Genomic DNA, 14,916 nt, shown 5'->3' with positions numbered 1-14,916 from the left:
GGCTGTAGCTTCTTTGTTGTAAACACTAATAAATATCCCAGCTGTCACTGTAGAATGGACTCTTTTATGGTGCTGCTATCTGGGGTGAGGTGAGGCCAGGCCTGCGGCAAAGTAAAGAGCGCTGGGGCGGGGGGGGTAGAGGAGGAGGGGCAGGGCCAGTGCTAGCATGCATCTCACCCTTTGGGCTGCCTCATCCTTACTGACCCCACACAACTCAGAGTAGGCATATGTTCATAGGCCTTAGAATTACATTTCAGATCTGTGATTAGAATTCTAGAGGCCTCGTGGGGAGGAAAAGTACTACATGCGGCCTAGCAGAAGTCGGGTTGTAGAGCAATGGCCTGGACCCCTTGGGAGGCTGCTTACTTCCTTGTTAAATCAGGCGCTCACTTTCCTCCTCCTCCTCCTCTTCAGACTGGTAACTATAAGCAGACAATACATAGCATCAGAAGGGACCTTAGAGAGCCTCTAGGTCAGCCCCTTCCTTTGACAGGTTTTGGAAACTGAAACCAGAGGTAAAATGACCTGCCTAACCTCACACAGAAGTAGAATCGAGATTTCTCCTCCAAACCCAGCCCTTCCTGTTATGTCATGTTTTTTTTGCCGATTTGTGGATGTGAGGTTGTCTTAATTTGCATTTTTCTCATTAGAGAGCTAGAACATTCATGTGGTTAACAGTATGCAGTTTTTTTGAGAACTGTTCACATCTGAATATTAATAGCAATAGGTACACCACCTGCAATCAGTGGTATAGTACCTGGAGATGGTATGTAAACAGTCAGGATCAGGGGAGATGACAGGCAATAGGACAGAATCAGTTCAATCTGTAACTTGCCTGTTGACTTTGAAATGAGGCTGAACAACTCTTCTCAGATGAAATTTTATCTCTTGCAGTAATAACTGTAAGTTCAACATAGTTTGTGTAGACTTCTTCAAACCAGTTCCAAAGCTGTTAATTACCCACATCAGAAAAAACAGCAACAAACCAACAGTAGGAATGGGTAATCCCCAAAATTCATATACAAATTAGGTCTAGTTCTGGGGACTGACAATACTTATGGACCATGGAGAAGGCTCAGCTTCTTCATGCTTTCCCATTTCTTCCTCATTGGGTCTGATCACCTCTAGATTAATTGAAGGCTAATTAATTAACTGAGTTGCTCTCTATAAGCTTGCAGTAAATTCTGGTACAATTCCAGCCTGAGTCTTTGAGGTTTAAGAGTTCCTGATTAATTAGAGTGGCAGAAAGCATACACTGAGTGCTTGTCCCCAAGAATTTGAAAAAAGGAGGTATAAATGCCCACGATTCAGTACTGAGAACCTTGAATTAAGGAGTCAGGAGAGCTAGATATGTTAATCACAACTCTGGCTGTATGACTAAATTAGGCAAGTCAGGTGGCTTTGAACCTTATAAATAAGGAGTGTTGGACTTGGTATCTAAACTGTTAAACCTTACATTGTACTCTGCCAGTATGTTGTTTGGGGACAGGCGATTGCATAATGAACTGGAAAAACTGGATACTTAAGATGATTATTACTATTAACAATATATCTCAGATATGAACAGTTCTCAAAAGAATTGCATACTATTAGCCATATGAACGTTCCAACAATGTTCCAATAAGAAAAATGCAAATCAAAACAGCCTTGAGGTTTCACCTCACATCCAGCAGATTGGCAAAACAACCAAACCAAAAAAAAAAAATTCAGTAAAAGATAAAAATAAAGTGAGGGGTTGTAGGATAACAGACACATGAATGCATTATTGGGGAGCCATGAATTTGTACAACCATTCTAGAAAGCAATTTGGAATTATGCAGATAGTGGCTGAAATGCCCACACTTTATGACAGAGGTTAAGCAGCACTGGAGGGCGTTGGTAAAAAGACTCCATATATACCAAAATACTGTTACCTTTGTGAGGTAGCAAACAACTGGAAGCAGAGATACTGTTGCTTGGGGAATGGCTAACCAAACTCTAGTACGTGGATGTAACTGAAAATGTGCTGTTAAGATGATTAGGCTGAACAGAGAAGCCTGGAAAAATTTACAGTGTGATGCAGTGAGGCAAGCAGAAGCGAAAAAACACTATATGATAACTGCTACGATGCTGAGGCGTAATTGCCACGAGACCAAAAAAATTAATGTCACAAAGTTCCAGACAATAAACTTGGCCCCAAAGAAAAGCAATGAGAAGGCAGCTAAGTTGTGCTAAAGGAAGAGGAGGTCCGTGGGTGTGGACCCTTGCATACGATGACTGGTGGATGAATCCATCAGTCTTACTGAATTGTTTTCTCCTTCTTTTAAAAAAAAATAATTCTTTGTCATAAGAGATAGAAACACAAAAAAAATTTTAAAAAAGATAAATAGCTTTCTGGGAGGCATACAGGGGAAAAACAAAAATAATATATCCACAAAGGCTGATTAAAAAGTAACATTCCCTTTATATGCAAACAATAGCACTACTGGATCTACCTTTGGTGGGGTAAATGCCTTTGGATTCGTATAGTGGGATGGGTTTCCTTGATATTTCAATCTGGCTCCCCTTGTGACCTGCAGTATGGACAAGATTTTGGCCCTGATTGGCCGTAACTGAGCAAAAGCTCATTGGTTCACCAATTCATGACCTTGACCTCCTTACTTAATAAAGTCTGAAGTATTGCCAGTCCCCAGAATTCGACCTAATTTGTATATGAATTTTGGGGATTACCCGTTCTTATTGTTGGATTATTGCTATTTTCTTTTTTCAGATGTGAATAATTAGCAGCTTTAGAACTGGTTTGAAGAAGTCTACACAAACTGTGTTGAACTTATGATTATTACTACAAGAGATGTATTGATAAATAATGGGACTTATAACAGCACTTGATACACTCTGGATTACCTTTGAGTTTTGCCAACAAGCCTGGGAGGGAGCTGCTGTGTGCCCTGGGTTTTTTCTAGGGGGGGAAATCAAAGATTGGGGGGCTGTTGACTTGTGATTTCTTGGGCGTGGGGAAATTTCCTCTGTTGATGCAGATTAGCAATTCATCTATAAATTTTGGTCTGAAGAAAGTTGCTTGTGAGCACTGAAGTAAGTGTTGAGTGACTTTTCCTGGGTCTTACAGCTATCAAGTGTCAGAGGCAGGATTTGAATCCAGGTCTCCCTGGCTTCCAAGCTTGGCATTCTTGTAACTGTACTACATTGCTGGCTCCTTAGCCCTGTTGAGCAGAAAAGGCTATAGAGAGATCAGTAGCCTTGGGGCAAAGAACAAAAAAGGATGAGGAAGTAAATGGAGCACATCCCCTCTGCCCTTTTTTTTTTAAGGCAACTCAGATTAAGTGACTTGCCCAGGGTCACACAGCTAGTTAAGTGTCAAGTGTTTACTCTGAGGTCAGGATTTGAACTCAGGTCCTCCTGACTTCAGGGCCAGTGTTATATCCACCATGCCACTAGCTGCCCCCACATCCCCCTTTCTTAAAGCTCCTTGAGGTGCATCTGCTTGGCATATTTCCTTTCCCCACTGTATTCAATGGACACACTGAGTCCACTTCTGAGGGGTAAAGGGATCAGGAGAAAAGAAACTTTTTTAGATAGACAACACGCGCATACAGATCGTTTCCATAAAACATACGATTTTAATGTTAAACATTTGCAAATATAGATTAAAAACAAGATGATGTGCTAGTGTGTGATGGACCACGCCGCTAGCTGACCAGGCTGTCAGTCATACTGGGTCAAAGAAGAGAAATACAAGACGACAATTATGACATCTGGCAGGCAAGCAACAACACTGTACAAAACGGTCTACTACTACTGGCCACGGGGAAGGGTCACTGAGGTTAGCCGACAGTGGAGACAAGAGTTTTAAACTGGTCCACCAGAACACAAAGCCATTTCAAGGTTCAATGAGAAGTCTGAGGTAGAAGCAAGACTGGCAGATTTTGAAATCTGACATTTGACAGATGGCCGATGACTGGATATGCCTGTGGTTTCATTGGTCCAAGGAACTCCCAGATGACGAAACTCCTACCAACCAACATAAGATGGCACCTTCTCTTAAGAGGCTGCTGGGGGCGCCATAATGCACAGAGTGCTGGGCCAGACACTTGGGAGGTATATGACCCTGGGCAAGTCACTCAATCCCTGCCTGCCTCAGTTTCCTCATCTGCAAAATTGGGGTCATAATAGGAGATAGGTACCTCTTAGGGTAGCTGTGAGGACCTGTAAGTTAGTAATTGTAAAGTGCTTAGGACAGCGCCCAGCATGTAGTAGGGCCTTGCCCAGATGGGAGCTGAACCCAGAGTCTGCATGTCCGTTATGGCAATCACTACATACTGCTATTTGTCCTGAAGTACCCTGTATAGAGGATGAAGTAAAAACCACCTCGTAGTTGGACAACCTGACCTCGTTTCAGACTCTGAGGAAGGAAGCAAGATCTTACAGGCAGACGTTCCAAATCAAAGGGTCTTAACCGGAGACCCCCAGGATGACGGGGAGGGCAGAGCAAAGAGGTTTCAGGGGGTCTAAGACCTCGGACAGGAAAAAAGAAATGCCATCTTGGCCACCACTAAACTAACTGAAGCTGAGCATTTCACTCAACGACTTCAGAACGTTCATGTGAAAGGGCCCTTAGCTTCGCCAGACTAACTTCCAAAAGGGTCCCTGACCAAACAGAGGTGAGTTCTAACCCCAAGCGCAAGAGGAGAAAGAGCATCTTGTCTAAGTATATGAATGGTCGTGACTCCTGCCTCCCTCTGCACACACACGCACACATACGCACAAACCCAGACCAAGCATCAGGATAAAACTCTGAGCGTATTTAATGTTTAAAATCACGGGCATTGTGGACATGGTCACTGCACACACACTGCAGAGGCCCGCCTGGGTGCGGGGCGGCCCAGCCTCACTCCACCATGGCCAGGTCCCGCAGGCCGTGGCTCCTCTGCCTCTTGGCCTTGTAGCCCGGCCGCAGGGACTCGATCTTCCTCTTCTTGGCCTCACTCTTATTCTTGTGCTTCTTCATCTTCTTCTTGGCAGCGACATCGGGATTAGTCACAAACTGCAAAGACAAAGGGGAATGCGATCAAGTGGGGCCCCTGACCCGGGGAGTCCTGGGGGGGGGGGACCCACAGACACGGCAGGTGCAAGGGTGGACAGAGGAGAGGGCCAGCGCTGACCTGCAGGGCCTTCCGCCTGATGCGGAGCGCTCTCTTCTCCCGGGCCCGCTTCTGCACGGAGGCGAACGCCAATGAGAAGGCCTCCAGGCCGACCATCTTCTTGAGCAGCTCCAGGATTTCCTGAGAGAGGTTCTTCAGCGAAGGATCTGCCCATTAAAAAAGTAACACACACGGACATGGAGGTCACTCACTGCCACCTGGCAAAGAAGGCACCCAGCAGAAAGGACGGCCCCTGTTGAGAGGAATGAGGGAGGCTACACCAGCCACCAGGACCCGGCGCTGTGCACCCCCAACCCAACAGGACCCACACTGCCAGAATCCCACAGGCATAAGACTGGTGCCTGTCAGTCGTGGAATGACTAGCGAGTCCTGAGACATGGACAAAGGGGAGGAAATCTGGCTGCCCTGTAAGAAAGGAGGGCCGGCAAGCACCCAGACAGGCCTGGGGGACTGAGAAGTGGGACAAAGAGAAGGAAATGGAGAGGGACAGACACCAAAGGAACTGCCATGCCAGGTGACTGGAATGACCAAGCGTGGCCCTGAACGCGCCTCCCACCCTTGCCAAGGCAGAGGACCGTGGGTGTGGGACACTGCATACAGGACCCCCATGCGGCCTGCTGGATGACGCCCAGAGCCCAGACTGCTACAGACACGTTCTCTCAGAGGGACGTGGGCAGCTCCTCGGAGCGGTGACCTGTGTCTGTAGAGGAACTTCCCTCTAGCCTGTCGTGAAGCCCTTTGCCCCCCCTCCCTCATTCCCAGAGTCCCTCCCCAGAGGGCTTCTCACCTTGCTCTGAGTAGGTGCTGTTCAGCTCCCGGAACAGCGGAGCGAGAATCATGGGGAGAAAAGGCCGGACCTTCGCGGGGCCCAGATCAATGGCCAGAGCTCCAAGGAACTTAAAGACGCAGGTTCTCTGAAAACAGAATGTCATCAGTGAGCGAGAGAATGGTGGCGGGATGGAAGAAAGAGGGGGCACTCCCTAAGCCGGGCAGGGGGGTGCGACAGGAACGGGTCTCCAGCCCCGAGGGCTCCCTCAGGTCTTCCCGAGGGCCGTCAGGTGCTGCAGCCAACGAGCCCTTCTCGGAACCATATTTCTGGAGTATAAAACACAACCCTGAGGAAATCAGCTACCAAAAGCATAAGCTACTCCACCCTTGTAAATCAGGTTCTTTTTCAACCACAGATTCAGAGGTCCTGTCTCACCTTTAAGGGATTTTTGGGTGAATACGCAGCTTCTCGTTTAGCCATGATGGACAGCTTGTGGATCAGCCAGTACAGATTGGCGGGCCTGTCTTGCTCTTCCTCCGTCCCCGCCTTCTCTTCCGTCCCAGCCGCCTCACCTTCACCGTCAGACGCTTCCTCGGCCTGCCCCGCATCACCCTTACCACCCCCGGTCTGGGACGCGGCCTGGGATGTTTCCGGGGCAGGTGCTTCCACGTTCTCCTCGGAGGCACCTTTCTTCTCCTCCGCGTGGAGCGCCAGAAGATAGATGACTTTGGCAACAAACAACAAATTCTTAACAATCTTCAAAAAAAAAAGAAAAAGTCCACATCAGCTTCCTACTGTCCGGGTTCTCCCTCTCCAGACTTGGACAGTGATCTTCTCACAGGCGGCCCAGCCTGGCCTGATGATGCCTTTTGCCTGCCATAATCAGCGTCAGCTTGCTATAACTACCTGTTATATCAAAGGCAGATAGAGTGGGATTTTCTTACCTAGCTAGAGAGCTAGGTGAAGCCATGGACAGAGCACCGGGCCTGAATTCAGGAAGACCTGAGTTCAAATCTGGCTGCAGACACCTCTTAGCTGTGTGACTTAACCTTTGCCTGCCTCAGTTTCCTCACCTGTAAAAGGGGGATGACAGCACCTCCCTCCCAGGGCAGTCGTGAGATCAAAGTAAATCCTCTATGGAAAGTACTCTAGCCAAGCCTAGGCCTCCAACCCTTTTTCATATGGGCTACTTAATGATGTCCCAGCTGTGTGAGGTGAGTGACTGGCATTCCTGCTTCATAAGCAGAGGAGGCCTCTGAGCTTCCAAAGCGAAACCCCTCAAGGTAAAGCCTTTGGAACTGGTGACGTGCAAGTTGGCCACCAGGCCCCTTCTCCACCCAAGACACAACAGAGCTGGCTTGCTCAGAGGTTTCTCATTCCTACCTGTTCTCCCAGAGATTGATCCAAAAACTTCGACTGCAACTGACAGCAAAAAGCTAAAGCCAGTCTTTTCATCTGAAATGACAAGAAAGGCCAGGGTTGTCTTAGACATGGCACGCCCCACAGCTGCTGACCACCAATGGCACACGACAAGACCCCACTCCAGAGCTGGACACACAGAAAGTGCTTCATAAATGCTCCTTCTTTTCACAGGTTCAGACAGACCCTTTACACCAATAGAGGAGGCCATGAACCTGATCAAAAAGACCATGCTGGGCCTGGAATGAGCAAGCTCTGGTCTGACTTCCACCTCTGGACATGTAGTACAGGCTGCTGGACCCTGCACAAGTCCCCGGGCCTCAGCTTCCTCATCTGTAAAACGAGGACATTAACAGAGGTAGCCCTTGCCTCTCCAGGACACTGTGAGCATTACTAGTAATAACAGCTCATTACTGATACAGCTGCCAGTGAAATAAAGTACGCACAGTGCTCTGCAAACTTCTAAGGGCTGTATAAATAAATATCAGTTAGTCAATCGATCGATCAGCAAGGATTTGTTAAGCACCTACTGTGTGTCAAACTGGAACAAGGGCTTGTATAAAGATGACAATAAGCCCGTGAACGCACAGACATACAATCAGAACGACGATCTGCAAAACCCTGGTTGGTGCCTGGGACTTTTGTTTTATGCAGTTTTCCAGTTTCTTCTCTGTCCCTAACAGAACGCTTTCCACACTGCCAAGTGTTACAAGAATGATTCCGTCGGACCAAACAAGTGCCTTTAGGAAGATGGCGTGGGGGAAGGAGATTCCCCGTGACCCCCCTCCTTACCAGCTTACCTTCTGATCCAGGTCCCTGGTTAGGAAGTTAATGGCCACCGGGCCTGACTGTTTCTTCTCAGACTTCTGGGCCGCCCATCTCTTAATCAGTTCTTCTGGTTTGCAAGAGGCAAACAATAATCCAAAAATCTGGGCTGAAGTGAGCCACACCCAGCTGTGTGGGTGGGACAGATGGGACTGGATGTGATCTGTGGGAAGGCAAAGAGACTTTCTTCTTTGTCGCCTGCCCATGGGAGTGGGGAATTATGGGGTTCCACTGACATCTTCTCTGAGGGAAGGTACAGCGTCCATCCTAACTGACCTTGGCGAGCTTCATACAAGGACAACAAAGACGCTAAAAACATCACGGCAATTTCTATAGTGGCGTTTTGTCTGTCCATCCACAAGCTAGCTAAAAAACTGGTGTGTACGTGTGTACGTGTGCGTGTGTGTGTGTGTGTACACACAGGCAAAAACAGAGTCACACACATCGTACAAGCAAGCTCTGGGGACACCTCATATCCATGAATACTACAAGAGACAGGGTCTGGACCTGTGAGTTCATCACGACTGGAAAAGTCACTTTTTATCCCCATAAATGAAGGACCCAAAGCCCTCTGAGGTCCCTTCCAGCTCAGGCCCCATGACCTATGCTAACACAGTCCCACTGTGTTTCCTCACAGAAAGGCTTTGGCAAGGCACAGACACATCAAAGGTTTTAGGTTCTGAGAGGCTGCCTGGGACTGAGGAAAGAGAGGGACCTTTGGAGGAAGAGGACTTGGCTTCATCTCCTGACTCGGGCCTCAGTTTCTCCATCCACGAAATGAAGGGATGGGAGCAGACGATCTCTAAGATCCATCCCATCTGGCCCTTGAGCTGTGACCCTCCTGCTCCTTGACCCACAGGCTGCCTCTCCCTCCCAATTCCTGTGTGTCTACTAGTGACTCTGGTCTTTGCTTCTAGCGTGCACTCACACACACACACGCACACACACACACGCATGCACGCGCACACACGCACGCACGCGCGCACACACACACACACACACACACACACACACACACACACACACACATACACACACACATCGTCTACCCCTGCGGAATGCCTGCCTGGCCGTCCTTGCAGCCCCAGTGGCTGGCACACCACGCTGGCACTCCCTAAAGAAATGCCAATCCAGACGAACCCTGCAGGGCCCCTGAATGGTGAGGAGAGCTCTGAGCACGCGAGGAAGACCAGAAAGGACTCAGACTCGGGGGAACGAGCAGCCAGGTGCTGACCGCTGCCTTCAAGGCTTCTATGCCAACGAACAAAGGATGCATGTGGTGAGACGATCTTAGAACAATCAACTTACTCCAGATGTTGTTCAGACTCTCAGGATGTTTGGTGAGCTGAAGAAAATTGGATTCCTTGATGAGTTTTGTTATCAGTGTAAGAAAACCAAAGAGAAGTCGGTCTGATGCTTTTTCATCAGTTTCTTCAATGAGCTAGAAAACAAACCCAAGCATGAATGAGGTCATCCCGAGTCAGGACAAGATAAGGCAGACTGTGTCTGAGCAGTCCGACTACAAAAACGGCGAGGGCATTCAGCATAGGCCAAAGCAGAACCTCCAGGTCTCTTCAAAATAACCAAGTCTGGGACAAGGAATGGCCTCCACTGACCTTGAGAAAACCCTCAGGTGAGGACTCTCCCAGAGTCACACAGATGGGATAGGTCAGAAACAGGCCTCACATGGCAGTCCTTCTAGGCTTTGAGTCTGGACTCTATCCATCAGGCCTCTCTTTGAAAATGTCAATCTAATGATGATATGGAAATTTAGCTTAAGAAATGCCTACCTTCTCGTTTTTATTACCATGGAATATTTCTCGAAGGCCAATGATATGTTAGGTGATATGAATGTACAGAGAGTAACATGGTTCCTGCAAAAGGCCTCAGTCCAGCCCTCTCATTCTATTTCAAATCATGGAAGCTTAAATAAAATGCAAAGGCAAGGTGGTGGGACTGAAGAAGGGACAGATGGATGAGCATTTATTAAGCCCATCGTGTCCAGCAGGTACAGTGGTCAGCGCTGGGAACACAAATATAAATCAGAGGCAGGATGGCCCTGGCTCTGATGGGGTGAGCAGTGACCAGGGAGGGCTGCTGTGGCCTGCAAAGGCCCAAGAGGACGAAGGCTTGAATGGCAGGACAAAACAAAACTACTAACATGAAAAGAAATGACAGCTGAAGCTGAGACTGAGTGAGCTCACCAAGGGAGAGGGCAGGCAGAAAGGGAGCCAGCCTGGTTCCAACTTGGCACTCAGCATCTGTACCAGGAGGGATAACCCCTCCTGAGAAAACTGGAAATACAGTTTTATTGTCTAAACCAAAAACATACACAGCAGACAACTCACATCTCGGAGCTGGGAAGGCTCAAGCTCTCTCTCGATCACTGGGAGGACCGTCCCGAATCTCCTCTCAAAAGCCACACCTTCAGCCTCCACAAACAAGCCGCAGGTCTGGGCAGCCAAGCGCTTCTGCAGACTCTGCCAGCGGGAGAGAAGGCCCACGACCGTCAGGGGGTCACCGCAGGGTCAGGGGATCCATAAGACCTTCTGACAGCGCCACGGCAGGCAGCCCAACTGACCCAGACTGGGAAACAGAGGCATTCCCGCCCATATGGTGCATTCTCCGGGATGTTTCACAAGTGGGGGCCCAGACCTGTGACTGCATGGCTGTGACAAATTCCAGGGTGAGGAAGCTAACTGCCTGTACCAACACAGCGCAATCAACAAGCAGGCACTGATGAAGCATCTGCTGTGCACCAGGCACCGTATGGGGGGCCGGGGATATGAAGACAGATGCCCTCAAGGAGCCCCCATTTTATCAGGGGGATGGTGTGAACAGAGAACATGCAGGTATATACAAAGCACATCCAGAGGAAGAGGGGCACGAGAGGTAGACCTAGGGCTGGAACGGCCCTCAGGGGCCATCGTCACTGCACACAGGGGGAAGACCCGGGCCCCCCAGAGAACACGAGGCCAGCCCAGAGCCCGGTTCCCTCCCCCGTGACGCACACGGTGGCCAGGCACCTCCCTGAGGGCCCCATCCCCACACTGGCTCCCACCTCCCCACAGCAGGTCAGGCTGCAGAGGGCAGTACGCAGAACAGGCCAGAACGCTCCCTACCTTCTGACTCCCAAACCATTTGAGCACGAGCACGTACATCAGGTCTTTGTTCTCCAGGCTGACTTTGCTCAGCAGCAGCTTGATGGCCATGGAAGCCATTCTCTTACACTTGGTGGAGTTGTCATTGATCATCATGAGACAAAGGGGAACGAAGAACAGCCCACAGTTCTCATGGAGCAGTCCCTGAAGGAAGAGAAAGGCAGCGGCGGGCTGTGGACCGGCACTTCCGCCGGGCCTCCCCGCTCACGCGTCACCACCACTCTGCTCCTCACAAACAGTACCTGAGGGAAGGTCTCGAAAAGGTGGGCTATCATTTCCAATGCAGACTCTCTTCCCGCCTCGTAGTCATAGCTAAGGTCAAGGTAGCGAGCACAGACATTAGTATCTTCAAAATTTACTCATTAAAAAAAAAATCACAGAATCTGGGTGAGAAGCAGAGTCCAGGACACACCTGAAAAGTGTCCCCCAGGCCTGGAATTCTCTCCTCCCCTCCACCTGCTGCCTCTCCTCAAGTCTCAGCTAAAAAAATCCCACCTTCTGCAAGAATCCTTTTTCAATCTTCCTCAAACTCAGTGTCTGCCTTCTGAGAGTATAATCCAATTTACTCTCTAGATATCTCATTCATATGTAGTTGTTTGTTGCTGTCTCCCCCATTACTCTGTGAGCTCCCTGAGGGCTGGGACTGTTTTTTGCATTTCTTTGTAACCTCAGGGCTCAGCACATTGCCTGGCACACAGAAGGTACTTAATAAATGTTTGTAGACTTGGCCCAGCATGGTGGACGTCTGGCCTTGGTCCAGCTCTGACCTCCAACAAAGGTAGTATGGGACTGTGAAAGAAAACTGGCTTTGAAGCCGGACAATCTGCATTGGAACCTGCCTCGTCAGTTGCTTGACCACGGGACACCAGGTAAGTTATCTGAGCTCTCGAATTCAGTCTGATGAGTGAGCTGTACTAGGTGGCCTCTACGGCCCCTCACCGCTTTAGAGCTGGGGTCCCGTGACCTCCTAATTCTATTACATTTCCAGAGAGCTCTAAAAATGCAGAGGTTGTTCCTGACAGCAGGCCTAATGCTGCTTCTCTGGGACTCTACTCCCCCTGCTAACACAGTTTCCATTACTGCCTCCCACCCCTCAATCTTTAACTTAAGGTACTAAAAATAAAACCCAATTATTTCCTTAAATATTTTTAATAAAACTTCTTCATTTTTAATCCCTTAAACTGTCAGCTGTTGTGTGCCTTAGATATATTTCAGAGTCCCTAAGCCTCAGATTCCTCATCTGTGCAGGCGGGGTTGGGCTGGATGGCTGCCAGGTCCTCTGGCTCTAAGATCCCAGGTAAGCCTGTGCCTCCTGCAGTTTTAGCCACCAAGGGCTTTGGAGGGCTGACCATTTACATGAACACAGACCAGTGAGACTTCGGTCAGGACAATGGGCAGTGGGCAGTAGAGGCTAGGAAATCATCAACACTTACTTAAACAAACACAATTCAACCGTGTAATCAGTGATCATCTAGACTACTTTTCTGTGATGACAGACACGTGGGCCTGTGAAAAAGGACACCATCCCTCTAATTAAGATAAAACAAGGAAGGCTGGCTGGCTTTTACAATTTATCAGAGCAGACCTCAAAGCAATTTAGAGAGCAAATGCCTCAGGAGACTAAACAAGAAAATCAGGTAGAACAGGGCAGCCTCCCTAGAGATGTATAAAACCTTACACTCTGCCTTTTCCCAAAAGGACAGCCCACTTAGATGGAAGGAAGCCCACTGCCAGAGAAGGCAATGTGGTATAGTGGAAAGAACCTCATTCTGGGGTCAGAGGAGCTGGGCTCCGAACCCGCCTCACCTGCCGACTTCTATGGGACCTTGGACAAGTCTTTTTATAGACTCCTCGCTAAAAGGAGGGGATTGGACGGGGGGGTGGGGGGGGGTGGGGGTGGTTTCTAGAGCCCTTATGGCTCCAGAGCTAGGAACCCAAGATCTTCCCAGCAGCTGCAGCCTTGTTCCAGGCCTCTGCTCTAACTTACTTCAGCTGAGCCAGCATGAACTCCAAGTTGGACTTCAGTTTGGAACCAATAGGATAGTCGAGGATGTATTTCAGATAAACCTGAAAAAAAAAAAAGGTAATGAAAAACAGGAATCGGCCCCTCCCCACACACGTCCTCCTCCAGTCTTGGCCCAGAGACGACCCTGGGCCCTGGAAGGTGATGCTAGCTGAACACAAGTCACAGGAGGGCCTGAGGCCTGCAGCATAGAGACCCAGAAATGGATCATGCCCTGATCCCTGCCGCCCTGAGCCTGGGCCATATGTGGCTGGGAGGAAGGCAGGGCAGGAGGAACTTTCTACGGCTAAGGGATGGGAAAAGCACTGCTTCAGTACAAGGCCTCTGGCTGTCTGTCCAGTCCACAGCCAAGTCTCTCCCTCCTCTCACACAAATCCCTGTCCTGTCTTTCACTTGTCTGAAGGTCTGTCACCAGCCCAGGTTCTTCTTCTGTGCCTCAGTCATGGTGACTGAGCTTCCTACGGCTCTGAGCTCTATCTCCTCTTTGTCCCCTCTTGTTAATGTAGCCAAGAAAATTGTGTCAGAGATACGTCCCATCCCCTTCTCCTTTCCCTCTCACCTCAAGAGTCACACTATCAATGCATTTAAGGAGCTCTCACAAATGTAGGCACTGATGAGTGTTCTTGGGAATGGAAAAGCAGCTGCCCATCCTCACTCAACCGTACATACTCGTGGCTGTGCCAATGTACAAGGTGCTTCTCATAGCTAAGAGAAGCTCTAATTATTCAGGAACCACCTTGCTGGCTGGGGAGTGAACAGGCTGATGCATGTTTCCCCCCGCCGTCAGATAACACCTTGGTTATTACCTCTCGACCAAGAAACAAAGCAAACAAACAAAAATCAGACTCAAACCAAGAACGAATGGTAAGGACTCTTTAGAACAAACCTGTCTACACTGGACTCTGACTGGTTCACTTTGTCCAGTAATTGCAAACTGGGAGACTTTCTTCATGACATCATCAATTTCTGGGACCATCAATTTTCTTGATAAAATGGCCTAAAACAGAACAGAACAGACAGACTTTGCAACTTCGCTACAGAGAGGAAAAAGCACTTTCAATGTTGAAGCCCACAACTTGTTTTTTAGACTCATTCAAAAAACCCTAAAGAATTTAAGAAGGTCGCATCTGTTTCAGTAAGATGATAGAAAAAAAGGGTAACTTAGTTTTATTGAACACTTCATATTATTATTTAGAATTATGCTAACAGGGTGACTAAAATGTCCATAGCTTTTGCCCTGGAAATCCCACAATCAGGCATATATCTCAAGGAGATCAAAGATGGAAAAAATGCCCCCATGTGCATCAAATATTTACAGCAACCCTTTTCTGTGTTAGCAAAGAACCAGGAACAAAACAGATACTCATCGACTGGTAAATAACCCACCTGTGGTATGTGAATGTCACAGTACATCTCTCCGCTGTAAAAAACAATGGATATGGGGCATCTAGGTGGTGCAGTGGATAGAGCACTGGCCCTGGAGTCAGGAGGACCTGAGTTCAGATCCGACCTCAGACACATAACACTCACTAGCTATATGACACTTAACCCCAATGCCTC

The 14,916-nt window shown here is 48.6% G+C and overlaps 1 protein-coding gene across 1 annotated transcript in view; it reads right to left on the bottom strand.

The window, feature by feature from the left end:
* Positions 1-4,784: 4,784 nt before the first annotated feature.
* UTP20 (UTP20 small subunit processome component) overlaps positions 4,785-14,916 on the bottom strand; it is a 100,582-nt gene continuing 90,450 nt past the window's right edge. The window contains 12 exon segments of the mRNA XM_020982333.2: positions 4,785-5,041; positions 5,160-5,305; positions 5,947-6,073; positions 6,364-6,684; positions 7,312-7,383; positions 8,148-8,335; positions 9,481-9,613; positions 10,521-10,652; positions 11,295-11,477; positions 11,576-11,645; positions 13,321-13,400; positions 14,243-14,353. Of these exon segments, the coding sequence (XP_020837992.1) occupies positions 4,886-5,041; positions 5,160-5,305; positions 5,947-6,073; positions 6,364-6,684; positions 7,312-7,383; positions 8,148-8,335; positions 9,481-9,613; positions 10,521-10,652; positions 11,295-11,477; positions 11,576-11,645; positions 13,321-13,400; positions 14,243-14,353 (1,719 nt within the window). The 3' untranslated portion in view covers positions 4,785-4,885.

This window comes from Phascolarctos cinereus, unplaced genomic scaffold (genome assembly GCF_003287225.1).
Source record: "Phascolarctos cinereus isolate Bilbo 61053 unplaced genomic scaffold, phaCin_HiC Scaffold_1;HRSCAF=81, whole genome shotgun sequence".
In the NCBI taxonomy this organism is placed as follows: domain Eukaryota; kingdom Metazoa; phylum Chordata; class Mammalia; order Diprotodontia; family Phascolarctidae; genus Phascolarctos; species Phascolarctos cinereus.
The sequence above is the reverse complement of the archived record's forward strand: the minus strand, read 5'-3'. Positions and strand labels throughout refer to the sequence as shown.